Source organism: Vanellus vanellus (genome assembly GCF_965231255.1).
Source record: "Vanellus vanellus genome assembly, chromosome: 18".
Taxonomy (NCBI): domain Eukaryota; kingdom Metazoa; phylum Chordata; class Aves; order Charadriiformes; family Charadriidae; genus Vanellus; species Vanellus vanellus.
Genome location: NC_138923.1, coordinates 3,143,448 through 3,157,000, shown reverse-complemented (window position 1 = coordinate 3,157,000; position 13,553 = coordinate 3,143,448). Strand labels below are relative to the sequence as shown.

Sequence of the window (13,553 nt, the reverse complement as noted above, 5' to 3'; positions counted from 1 at the left end):
CCCCCGCACACACACATATAAACACACGCATCCAGCAATCCCCCCCCCGGCACCCAGCGAGCCCACCCCCCCAGCATCCCCCCCCCCCCCCCCCCCCGCACCCAGCGACCCCCCCGGCACCCAGCATACCCCCCCGCCATGTCCCCGCAGCAACCCCCCCCCCCCCCCCCCCCGGCACCCAGCCTACCCTCTCCACCCAGCTTCCCCCCCCCCCAGCATACCCCTTTGCACCCAGCATACCCCCTCCACACCCAGGATACACTCTCCACCCCCCCCAGCATTACCCCCCCCGCACCCAGCAAACCCACCCGACACCCAACGTATCCCCCCCGCACCCAGCATAGCCCCCCCAGCATGCCCCCCCCAGAATACTCCCTGCACCCAGCATACAGCCCCCCACCATACCCTCTCCCCACACCCAGCGACCCCCCCCAACAACCAGCATACCCGCTCCACACTCAGTATACCACCCCCCAGCATACTCTCCCCACATCCAGCATAGACCCCCCCCACCCAGCATACCCCCCAGCACCCAACATACCCTACCAGCATGCCCCCCCCGAATACTCCCCGCACCCAGCAAACTCCCCCAACACCCAGCATCCCCCCCACACCCAGCATACCCCCACACAACCAGTACTCCCCCGCCACTCAGCATCCCCCCCAGCATCCCCCTTCTTGCAAACATCATACCCCCCCTCCATCACCCCCCACCCCAGCATACCCCCCACACCCAGCATACCCCGTTGCACCCACTATACCCTCTCCCCTCACCCACCATACCCCTCCCGCACAGAGTATACTCCTTCCCACACCTACCACACCCCCCTGCCCCCGGCACCCCCACACCCCCCAGCATCCCACCGCGCCCCCCAAGGCCCAGCTCTGCACCGCCAGGTTAATTTTGCCAGTGCCAAAGCAAAACCCTGCCCCCCCCCCCCCCCCAACATGGGGTTGTAGGAAACCTGCCCCCCCCTCCCATTCCCCCCCAGGCCTGCAGCATCCACACACACACACAGCGTACCCCCCCACCCCCCAGCATCCTCCCCCACACCATGGGGCTGTAGTAAACCTGCTCCCCCCACCCTAGGGGTGCAGCATCCAGCATCCCCCCCAGCAACCAGCATCCCTCCCCACCCGCACCCAGCATACCCTCCTGCACCCACCATACCCCCCCCCTGCACCCAGCACCTCCCCCATGGGGCTGTAGGAAACCTCCCCCCCCCCCCCCAGTGCTGCAGCATCCAACATCCCCCCCCAGCATCTTCCCCTGCCGCCCAGCATACCCCCCCTGCACCCAGCATTACCCTTCCCACACCCAGCATACCCCCCCCCCCCCCCCAGCATCACCTTCCCCCACCATGGGGCCATAGGAAACCTGTGCCTCCCCAGTGCTGCAGCATCCAACATCCCCCCCCCAGCATCTTCCCCCGCCGCCCAGCATACCCCCCCTGCACCCAGCATCACCCTTCCCACACCCAGCATACCCCCCCCCAGCATCTCCCCCACACACCATGGGGCCATAGGAAACCTGTGCCCCCCCAGCGCTGCAGCATCCAACATCCCCCCCCCCCAGCATCTTCCCCCACCACCCAGCATACCCCCCCTGCACCCAGCATCACCCTTCCCACACCCAGCATACCCCCCCCCAGCATCACCCTCCCCCACCATGGGGCCATAGGAAACGTGTGCCCACCCAGTGCTGCAGCATCCAACATCCCCCCCCAGCATCTTCCCCCGCCACCCAGCATACCCCCCCTGCACCCAGCATCACCCTTCCCACACCCAGCATACCCCCCCCCCCAGCATCTCCCCCACACACCATGGGGCCATAGGAAACCTGTGCCCCCCCAGCGCTGCAGCATCCAACACCCCCCCCCCCCAGCATCTTCCCCCACCACCCAGCATACCCCCCCTACACCCAGCATCACCCTTCCCACACCCAGCATACCCCCCCCCCCAGCATCACCCTTCTCACACCCAGCATCACACACCCCTCCCCCCTCCACTATGGGGCTGTAGGAAACCTTCTCCCCCCACCCCGGGCCTGCAGCGTGGGGGGAGATGCCCTGCCCGGGACAGTGGTGAGGGGTCCCTATGGTGTCTCAGGCTTATTTCCCAGCAAAATACCCCCCCCCATGCCCTCCGCCGCCGTGCAGGGGGTGCAGACGCCCCGTGGCCACCCACCCACGATGGGCACGGCCGGGGCTGTAAACCTCGGGGCAAAGGTTGCCCCGGCACGGCGGCTCCTGGCGCCCGGGTGCCGCTGCGGGAGGGGGGCTTCTCCTCCCAGCTGGGGTGCGGGGTGCGTGCCGGGGCCGTGCCAAGGGGATTTGGGGGGGGGGGCTTCTGTGCTCCCCCCCCCCCCCTTCCAAACCTGGGCAGGGTGTGATGGGGGAAAAATGGGAAAGGAGGTGGGAAAGGGTGTGATGGCAGCACAGAGCGGAGCGCTGCGGGGACAGGCTGTGCCCGCAGGTAGAGATATATATATATATATATATATGTATGGCCATATAAATCGTCACCGCGTCGCTTAGAGGCGAGGCGGGCCAGGGGGTGCCCGGGGACACAGGACAGCAAAGGAGAGTGTGGAGGGACGGCGGGGTGACCGGAGCCCGTGCCCCGGCCGGGCCACGTGGGTTCCCGGCAGCCCCAGGACAGGCAGGCGTGCGCCTGCATCCTTTGCTTTAAAACCTGTTCCTTTCAATGCTTCTTTAAAAAATAAGCTGGAGTTGAGTTTGTCGGAGCCGCCGGACTCTCTGCCAACCACAGGCTATAAATACCCACAGGCTATTTAAGAGCGAGGTATTTATATTGCTTCCCCACCTCCCCGACAATCTTTTCCGGCGAGGCCGAGCATCGCTCGTCCGTAGGCAAAAACACAGCCCGTGTCCGGAGCCGCAGGTGAGCTGGGACCCGTCTGCTGGTGGTCCCCGCTGTGTCCCCCCTCTCCGACACGTGGCTCCCCCCGGCATCCGTCACATCTGGCGGGCAAAAAAAATAAAGAAAGAAAAGGTGATGCTCGCTTCATTCGAAAAATCAGCGATCAAACCTTGGCCACCCCGAGCCGCGGGCTGCACGGGCAAAGGCAGGGCGCCCGGAGGTGGGTGGTGGGAGGGCAGGGACAGAAATGTCCTGCAGGTGGTGGGGTGGGGTGGAGAGATGGCGGCTTGTGGGGAGAGGGGCTTTGGCATTGCCCTCCTGACATCAGGGGCTCAGCCCCATCCACAATGGGGGGCCCCATCCACCATGTCCTGCTGGCCTCGGGGCTGGATGGGGGCTGGAGGGGCTGGAGGGGGGCTGGAGGGGCTGGTTCCCACGCGAAGGCTTGGGTGAGAAATGCCTCCGGAATGTGGGTCCTCCAAACAGGGACTGTGGGCTGTTGGCCACAACCCGTAGACCCTTGGAGACCACCATGGGGGCCTTCCCATCCTCTGTGAGAGGGTCCGGGTGAGGAGCCGAAGCCACACACCCCCCCAGCACAGTCGAGCGGCAGCGAGCGTGGTCCCGATCCACACACGGGTAAGGGAAGGGGAGCAACATTTCCTCACCCCCCATTCCACCGAGGGATGAGAAGGAACATCAGAGGTGGTGGCTGCTCTCCTCGCTCCATCCCGTGCTGTTTCGGTCCAAGCGATGCGAATTGGGGTGGCCGGGTCTGGCAGCGGGGACTCCCGCAGCGGGTAATGGCTCTCAGCGTGGGATTTAACCGTGCCCAGACAGCGGAGGGAGGTGGGAGGCAACACGAGGGACTGGTCTCGGGGTCAAGAAATCGGAGGGAGCTGGCGGAAGCTGGTTTTCCCGCAAGACCAGTTTGAGGATGTCTGCGGCACCGAGGGGGAGGTGACGTAGGAGATGCTTTCCCCAAGCAGCCCTGGGGCCACATCCTGAGCCCTCCTTTCTGGTCCTCTCCCAAAGGCTGGGAGGCCTCGCTCGGGCCTTTTTCAACCCTAAAAGTTCAGCTGAAAACTGTCGAGATGCTGGAAACCTGTTGAACTGGGAGAAACGGGGATGGCCCTCAACCCCCTAAGTCCTGATGCTGGGGCTCGGGGGAAAACACCAGCAGCTTGTGCTGATGTCCTGCCCGCCTTCCCCGGGGCACTGGGCACCACCACCACCACCACCACCCCCTGGGGGGCATTTGGGAGCTCGGAAGAGCCGTGGGGGAGCGTGAGTGTACCCCTGGGCCCTCTCTACCCCCGGGCCCTCTCTACCCCCCCCCCCCCCGCCCCGGGGCCACTGGCTCCACTGGCTCACAGGCAGGGTCAGTCTGCAGAACTGGGTGAGCTCGGGGTTGTCCTCTCCTCCAGAGCCCCAGGGAGGGGGAAACCCCCCAGGCCACATCCCGCGGAGTGGGGGGGGGGATGCATCCATCATCGGGGGGGGGGGGAGGTGGGGGTGAAACAGGGAGGCCGCTTCCACCCCACCCTCAGCGCGGGCAGAGGCAAACTGGTGTCGCTGAAGCCGAATTTCTCTTCCCCAAGGCCGGGAACGGGCGGGAACGTGTCCTAGGGCAAGGTGGCTGCAGGGACGGGGAGGGCACAGCGTCCCCCGTCGCTTTCGTCCCCATGAGCTGCGGGGGCAAAGCTGCCCGGGGTTAATAATCTCCAGGCGTGTGGGGTTTTCGCTGGAGGCAGCGAGGGGCGATGGCTGAGCGGAGACACCGGTCTGGGTGCAAGCAGGGCTCAGGCTTTCTGCTTTGGGTTTTCCCGCTCTTTCCAGCTGTTCATCAGTGCTCAAACGTACTTTTTTTTCTTTTTTATTTTTTCCTCTAATGCAAATGCCAGAGAGGTGGCTGTGGTGTCCCAGCATCGGACGGTGCGTGATGCGGTGCCCCGTCCCTGCCCAGGGTTTGGAAGCGGAGCAGAACCCACAGGTCGGGAAACCGCTCTCCACAGCATCGCCCACCAAAGGGCAGAGCTGGGGCCACATCCTGCCCTGATCCACGCCGGGAATAGCCACTGGAGCCACTGGGGCTGAGAACATCGTTCTCATTAGTGTCTGGTGCCCGTTGGTGTGGGCTCCTCGGGAAAGCCGGGCAGCTGGCAGAGCCCCCGGCCCCTCCTGGGACCCCACAGCCGCCTGCGAGCAGCTGGCGGGGTTGGGGAGGCATTGCCCATGCCCTGGGCCTGTCCCCACACCCTGTTCCTGTCCCCATGCCCCGTGTCCCATGCCCATGCCTTGTACCCACAAACATGCCCCATGCCCATGCTGGCGCCCGTTCCCATGTCCCATGCCACGCTGGTGCCCATGCCCATACCCTGTGCTCATCCCGATGCCCATGCTGGTGCTGGTGCCCCATGCCCATGCCGCTGCCAGTGCCTGTTCCTACACCCCCTGCCCATGTTGGTGCCACTGCCTGTGGCAGAAAGGCTGTCCGCCATGCTCATGCCATGCCGGTGTCCATGCCTGTTCCCACACTGCATGCTGCTGCCAGTGCCGTGCCATGCTGGTGCCACTGCGCATACCCTTTGCTCATCCTGGTGCCCATGCTGGTGATGGTGCCCATGCAGCTGCCAGTCCCATGCCATGCTGGTGCCCACACCCATACCCTGTGCTCATCCTGGTGCCCATGCTGGTGATGGTGCCCATGCCCACGCTGCTGCCAGTGCCATGCCATGCTGGTGCCCATGCCATGCTGGTGCCCATGCCCATACACTGTGCTCATCATGGTGCCCATACAGGTGATGGTGCCCATGCAGCTGCCAGTCCCATGCCATGCTGGTGCCCATACCCATACACTGCACTCATCCTGGTGCCCATGCTGGTGATGGTGCCCATTCCCATGCTGCTGCCAGTGTCATGCCATGCTGTTGCCCCTGCCCATACCCTGTGCTCATCATGGTGCCCATTCTGGTGATGGTGCCCATGCCCACGCCGCTGCCAGTGCCATGCCATGCTGGTGCCCATGCCATGCTGGTGCCCATGCCATGCTGGTGCCCATGCCCATACCCTGCGCTCATCCTGGTGCCCATGCCCACGCTGCTGCCAGTGCCATGCCATGCCGGTGCCCATGCCATGCCGGTGCCCATGCCATGCTGGTGCCCATGCCATGCCGTGCCCTGCCGTGCCGGTGCCGCCAGCCTGTCGCACCCTCCGCAGGCTGCACCGGACCGGCGCCGGCTCTCTGCCAAGGCCTGGCTGGTGGCGACCAGTTATCCCAGTCCCGACCAGCAGAGGGGAATGGTGATCCACATGAGCCACCCTCCTCCACCCGTGCCCTCTGCAAGCCCCCGGGGTGGGCGGCTGCGGTCCCCCCGTCCCGGTCCCCTGGCCCCGCGGCGGGGCGCTCGCAGGCGGGGTGGGTGCTCACCCACGGGGGTGGGTGGGGGTGACAGTCCCGGGCACACCTCGACCCCTGTGCTGCCTGCCACCCCCCTTGGGACTGACTTGTGGGTTTTTAGAGGGTCCTGAGCTGCTCCCCAGGCAGGGCCAGGCTTGGAGCTGGTCCTCTCCATCCCTCTGCGCGGGGGCTCCGTGCCCAGGCTGGACCTGGGGATGGGGGTTATCGGTCCCGCCGGGGCTCCGGCCCTGATTCAGCAAAAGCCGGGGTCGAGGCAGGCCTGATTCAGCATCGCTTAATCACCTTGTTATCTCGGAGCGCTGCTCTGGCGCAACGAATCCCGCCGGAGTCCGTGGGATTGAGGGTGCGACACCCCACGGGGCACAGCCGCTGGGGCTCCGTGGGGCTGGGCAGAGCTGCCCTCGCCTTTATCAGCACGAGGAAGTTTTACCGCCGCAATTACGTGGCTGTTAATTGCATCAAGACCGGTTCCCGTGAAGGCGAGCAGCCCCCGGCGCCCGGGCAGGAGGACACGCTCACACCTTTGTTTGCCACGTGCTTTTCCCTCCTGCCCAACCTCGGCTTGCTCAGCCCCGCGCCGCAGCGGAGTCCCTCAGCAAGGACACGGCTTGTTCACCTCCGAGGCCTCTCTTAGAGGTGACCCCGGCTGGGTCTGCACGTGGCTGTCTCCCCAAGGACGGGGACCTGAGCCCAGCTGCGCTGGCTGCCAGGGCCACCGGGAAAATGCATGTGGCTCTATTCCCAAGGGACACCCTCAACCCCCCCCCCCCCCCTCCTCCCCTCCCAGGACTGCACCTCCTGCCCATGAGCACCCCCAGGCTCTGCCCCCAAAGCGATCGGGTTTCTCGGTGGTGTGGCTGATGTGGAAACAGATCCGCAGCCCCGGGGTCAATGAGAGTGAAAGGAAAACTCCATTGATTGCTCCTTGTGTGGGAGAAAGGGAAATAAATATTTGCAGGGCTGAACGCTTTATCCTGCCACGGAGCTCTGTGTTCAGGAATTCAGCAGGTCCTGGAGGTGGTAAGTGGTGGGGAACAGCCTGTTCTGCGTGCTCTGCAGGTGCATCAACCTTTGCTGCAGAGAGGTCAGATTTTACACCATGGTAATGACTGCATGGAAAATCCAAGGGGAGCAAGGCAGGGGTGATCCTCCCCGCGGGTACCGAATCGTGGGCATTCGGCAGAAGGGGCAGGAGGGGTGGGGACCTGAGCACACGGACCCTGGCAGGCTTGGTTTGCCTGCTGTGACCATAAAAATATCCCAAATAATCAAATAATCAACTTTTTTTTTTTTTTTTTAATGCTACTTCATGGACATGGATTGGGGCATCGGTACCGTCCAGGAGATCTGCTGGGTCCCCGGGAGGGCAAAGGAGAGGTTTGGGACACTTTGCTCATCATAGTGGACTTCTGCACCAGCCTCAGGCTTCACACAGGCTTTGAGGGCTTTGCCGATTCGGGCACTGTCTCAGACCGCTGCTGCCGTCACCGCAGTCGCAGGCAGCTGCCTGAAACCGTGAGAACGTTTAATTCTCCTAGGCTGTATTCAGAGGGAAATCCTTCATTTCGAAGCTCGCATAATTCAGCCAGCTCCAGGCAGATAAGCATTATTTCCATCTGTTTAGTGAGTTGTAATTAGCTGAGATGATTAGACTTTATCACGGTGTAATTTTTTAAAACTCCGTATCTGCACGGTCTCTAACGGGAGGGAGGTCTGTGCTGGGTCCGCTCACAGCCCCGGCACGTGGGGCAGACCCGGGGCCGGGCTTGATAAACCCATCTGAGCATCATCTGCGGTGCAGGAGCTGCAGTGTTTGGTTTCCCTCTGCTCAGGGCTGCTGAGGGCTCCCGAACCCAGCGGGGCTCAGCTCCGGCCTCATCACCGGTGTCACCCGGAGCCGGTGCCTTTGCAGAGGGATGCGGGGCAGGAGTGCGGGGCGATGCCCGAGCTGGCAGGCGGGTGCTGCTGCTGGACTCCGTGCCAAAGGAGTGAGCCTCCCTCGCACGCAGGTGGTGCAGAGGGGGCTGAATTTAAAGGTAGCCCTGGGGGGAGGATGGGGCCAGGAGGGGAGGCAGGGAAGCAGTGGGGGGGCTGTCTCTGCACCCCTTGACTGGCCGTGGTGGGACGGGACTCAGCGCTTGAGGTCTGCCCAGCGCTGCTCCCAGGAACCGGCAGCAGGAGAGGAAGGACAAACCGTCCCCATCCCCATCCCTGTCCCCATCCTCCTCGCGCACCCAGTGCGGCGGCAGCGGGGATGGAGGTAACCTTGACTGGGACCACGTTGGGAACAATCTCCTCTGCACATGGGAATACATCGAGAAGTGTTCAACGTGATGCCACTGCTGAGCTTCGAGCTTCCAGACGCCTCCTATCGCGACAAAACCCTCCAGAGAACTCCTTTACTTTCCCCCTCCCAAGCTGTCGCAGCTGAGCACGTCTCTGCCACCAGCCAGCGCCTGGCGAAAGCTGGCACGGCGCTGACTAACGGTGCTGGCACGGCGTGCGCATCTTCAGGTGGTTTCTCAAGCCCCAGAAACAGCCTCTGCGTCTGCGTTACGGCCTCCCGTCTCTGTTGACATGCTATTTCTGCACGCCACAAACACAACCTTCCTGTTTGCAAATCAACAATATCAATGCTCTCTATTTTTTACCTTTTAATTAGGGTTGGGTTTTTTTTTTTATTATTTTATTTAAGAAATACAGTAGTGGGCAAAAGAGACAGGTAGTGGCTCAGTATGTAGTGCTCCAGTGCTTACGTGGATTGATTTTTCAAAAATAAGGGGTTTATACCACTTCCTTGGTCTGTTTAGCAGGACTGTGTGTGCACTGCCTAAGTCATATTCCATACATTGCTTCGTTTAAAGGAATGCAGCTTGGTTTCTAATAATGAAGTTATTACCGTGGGTAGATATTCACGGGGGTTTTTTATTTTTTTTTGAGGGATGCATTTTCACCACCTTCTAAATACCATCACCCCACTAAGGCAGACTTTCAAATTAATTCAGAGCCAGACTCCATGGGGATCAGCGTTGGGGAAAGTGTTTAAAAGCCGCCAGTGGAACAATTTTCTATTGGAAATGAGATTTCATTGAAGCTAAATTTCCCACGAGAATCCCTTGATTTCAACAGCATTTTTGGCCAGGGAAACAAACTGCGACCGAGCCCGCTGCTAAGGGTGAAGCCTTCGTATGGGGCGTTGCAGAGAGAAAAAGGGAAATATTTCAGCTTTGAAATGACTCGCAGGGGTAAGAAACATGTTAAGATGGAAAAGGCGTGATGGGCATCCTCGGGGGGGTGAGCCCAGCCCAGGGGATACCCCAGCCCCAGCAGCCCCCGGCCCCAACCCAGGCCCAGCCGTCCTCGCTCCCGCGGGTGCTGGGGCAGATGTGGGGTGGCATCTGGATGCCGGTTGATGTCCTGATGCTTTTTGGCCTCCTTGCTGAGTGTTTGGCCGCAGCAGAGCCCAGCCTGGCGTGGGAGCACCCGCATCCCGCCCCGCTCAGGAGGATGCTTGGCCCCAGGGAGGTGGCACCCTGGTACGGCGGGGGGGAAGGAGCCTCTGGTGTGTGTGTCCCCCCTCCCCACAGGTGTTAGTGCCAGGCGGGCACCGTTTCGGGGCAGGGATGGTGGCAGCCGACAGGGAGAGGTGTGAGCATCCTCCCCGTCCCCCTCCCCAGCCCGGCAGCCTGCGGCCGGCCAAGAAGAGCTATTTCAGGCAGGATAAACAGGATGCCTCGCGCCGGGGCTGGCCACCTCCACTCCTCTCTCCCACTGCCGGGTAAACAGTCCAGCCCGGGAAAAGACTCGCGGCACAACCTCAGAGCCCTTTCCACGCCGGCCAGCCCTGGACCCAGCCAAGCAACCTGGCCGCGGTTGAGCCGAACTTTGCCCAGCCCAGCCCAGGCTCCCGGTGGTCTGGAAGCATCCGGGGACCAGAGCGATCCCAAGGCATGGATCCATCTCGGCTGCGAGTCCCCGGAGCCGCCCTGCTGCTGGGAACAGCCTGAACTTTCTGGTCGCACCGCCACGTCCTCCTCCTTCCTCCTCCTCTTCCTCCCTTGGTCACTCCCCGGCGGCTCGCTGTGCCCAGGGGTTTGGGGGACGGTGCAGGCGAGGCCTTTCCTCCGGCCGGATCCTGCCCAGGCAGCTCGAGGAGGATCCTGCGAGGGCTGTTTCCGCCTGTTGCTCTCAGGAGAGGAGCTGAAGCAACAGCAGAGGAAGGAGGAGCTTTTCCACCGCTTCCTCCAGCTCCCCGGCCACGGCTGCTTCCCTCCCTGCTGGAGCAGCCCCGGGCCCGGCAGCTCACCCACCGCCCAGCAGCACCCCATGGCTCCGGCCAGGCAAATTTCATCCCCGGTGACGTGCGCACGAGTGGATTTTGCCAGATGGGTGCGGCATTACTGGTTCCAGTATCCCATTTTGAGCGTACCCTCCACACCCTCTCCCCCCCTTTTCCCCCCCCTCCCCCAGTGATGCTGGTTGATCTGGGAGACGTCAGCCCCCTCCTGGCTTCCCCCACCCCGGAAGAGTGGGGCCAAACAGCTCCTGGTCCCAAAGCCGTGGCTGGAAAACGTTTTAAGGCAACTTGAAGTTTTTTCCGTCCTGTTCTCTCCGTACGATGAGAGCTGCCCAGAGGTTGGGGAGGGAGAAAGGGGGTGCCCTCGCCTGCCTCCTGCTCTGCCCCACTGCCCCACCGGGTACCGCGGCCGCCCTCCACCTCGGGGTGGAGAGGAGCCCTCGGTTGATGCTGCCGAGGACCCGGGCGGGAGGGCGCAGGTAGGGAGGCAGGAGCGGGTGTCGCAATGGCCCCCGTGAAGCAATGTGGGGAGCGGAGGAGGAGGAGGAGGCCGGTGCCAAGAGGGAGCTGGTTTGCCCGGCGCTGGCAGCCACGGGAGAGAGAGCTGGCGTGGGTCCCCACAGCCTGTGCTGTGGGGGGCACAGCCGTGTCGTGTAGGGACTGTGTGCGGTGGGGGGCACAGCCGTGTCGTGTAGGGACTGTGTGCGGTGGGGGGCACAGCTGTGTAGTGTGGGGACGGTGTGCGCGGTGGGGGGCACAGCCGTGTAGCGCATAGTGCAGGGACTACCCCCGGGCTGGGGGGGTCCCCAGCACCCAGCGCCACCCCCGGGAAGGGGGGTGGGCACAACCTCCCTTATTGAGCCGCATCCCCCCATCCCTCAGCGAGCAAATTAGAGCAGCTAATTACAAGGAGGAGGGACACACACACACACAGGCAGGCAGAGGCAGAGGCAGAGCCGGGGCTGGAGCGGGGCGGCGCGGGGGGAGTGGCCGGGGGAGGCCGGCGGAGCCGGGGCTGCCATGGGGCGCCGCGCTGCCTGACCGCCCCGGGCGCTGCCTTCCTCCTCCTCCTCCTCCTCCTCCTCCTCCTCCTCCTCCTCCTCCTCCTCCTCCTCCTCCTCCTCCTCCTGCCGCTCCTCCTGCCGCCGCCGCCCGCCCCGGCCCGGCTCCGCTCGCCATGGGAGATGTGGTCTCCACGCACCTGGACGAGGGTCGCCGCCAGCACATCGCGGGTGAGCCCCCGCCGCCGCCCCCCCCTCTCCCCCGTACCCCCGCCGGGCTCTCCCCAGCCCTCTCTTCAACCTGGGAGGGGGCAAACACCCCCGCGCTCCGTGTTCCCGTGAACCCCCCCCCCCCCCCCCCCCCCGCCCGCCCGCCCGCTTTTCCCCTCTCTCCCAGACTTCAAACTTTTTTTTTATTTATTTTTTCCTTTTTTCTTTTTTCTTTTTTCCTTTTCCTTTTTTCCTTTTCCTTTTTTCCTTTTCCTTTTTTCCTTTTTTCCTTTTCCTTTTTTCTTTTTTTTTCTTTCCACCACGTTGCGGTTTCCCTGTGTTTTCGCCTGTCCCCTTGGCTGAGCACAGCCCAGGGCGGGGTTGGGGAGGAGGGGGAGTGGGAGGGTGCAGGGGGGGGTTGGGGGGGGGCACCCCTGTCTACCTCCCAAATGAAAGACTGGGTTTGTGCCGGGGGTGTTTGTGTTGGCTCCGGGGACCGGGGAGTGCGTTCATGCGCTGAGCTTCCCTGGGCTGTGGGGAGGGGAGAGAAGGGCGGGGGGGGGAACTGGGCTCTGGAGGGATGCTGGCAAGCCAGGTCCTGTGCTGGGAAACCACTGTCAACATGGGCTTTGCTGGGGCTGGGCCGGCAGATGAACTTTCTCCCCCTTAGCAGTGCTGGGACATCCCTAGGGAAGCCCCCCCCCCACCCCCAAAGGGTTGTGGGGTGGGGGGGAAAAGACTGGCTGTACCCCTGGGATGCTCCAGGCCTGCCCCGGCCATGGGCAGGACACAGCAGTCCCCCTGCCACCGCTGTGGGACGGGTGAAGGGTGACAATGTAGTTATTGAGAGTGCGGCGCGGGATGTCTGGTCGGTGCCGCCTGGGAATCGCTGAACGTGGGATTACGGCTCTGTACAGACACGGGTTTGTGCGAAGCGATGGTTGGGAGGGCGGTGGCAGGGCTGGGGGGGGGAGGGCAGGGCTGCTAATTGGTGCCTGCGGTGACAGGCTTGACCCCCTGTAAGTGGGGTCACCCCTCCGTCAGGGTGCTGTGCCCCCCCCTACCCCGAGCCGCCTTGCGTCACTTATGATGCGGGCGCTTCGCTGCCCCGGGGCTGTCGAGCAGGCAGGACTTGACCTCTGAGCCCTTTCGTGCTCCGGCTTCGGTTTCAGCTCCCCAGGCTGAAAAACCCTCCTCTCGGCAGGGTTAAGCAACCCCCCACCCCCCCCCACCCGCAAAGCCGCACCTAGTCGGGTGTCACGGCGGAGCGTGGCTTCGCGCTGGACCTTGTGCGCCTTTGCGGCGAGCTCAAGGGCTCAGGGAGTGCCGGGGTTTTGGAGGTGGCGGTGCTGTATCTTGCCTCCACCTCCGCCGTAAAGCCACGGGAGCAGCTCTGAAGTCCTTTTTCCCCAAAGGCTTTGGGAGGGGGAATAAAAAAAAAAGCTGCTGCGGGTCCGGCAGTGATGGAGCAGCGTGGTACAGCTGCCGCGGTACCGGCACACGGACTCCGTGGCTGACGGTGTACGGTGGAGCCCATCTGCCTTGCCGAGCCCCGCCATCCCGGGCCGGCTGGCAGGAATGCTTACGTGGTATGCGGCTCAGCGGGATGCCAGCAGGTTTGCGAGCTTTGAAGGAGAGCTCGTAACGCGCTGTGGGGTTTTCGTGTTGCATAGTTAAAGCTCGGCACGGCTGATCCCGGCCGCGGCTGCACCAGCTCGGGTCTGCGCTCGGCTGCTCGCCG

The 13,553-nt window shown here is 63.4% G+C and overlaps 1 protein-coding gene across 1 annotated transcript in view; it reads left to right on the top strand.

The window, feature by feature from the left end:
* Positions 1–11,778: 11,778 nt before the first annotated feature.
* The window catches only part of NIBAN2 (niban apoptosis regulator 2), a gene marked incomplete at its 5' end in the record, with an annotated part of 34,557 nt that continues 32,782 nt past the window's right edge, over positions 11,779–13,553 (top strand). The window contains one exon of the mRNA XM_082492747.1: positions 11,779–11,833. Within this exon, the coding sequence (XP_082348873.1) occupies positions 11,779–11,833 (55 nt within the window). The remainder of the gene's footprint in view (positions 11,834–13,553) is intronic.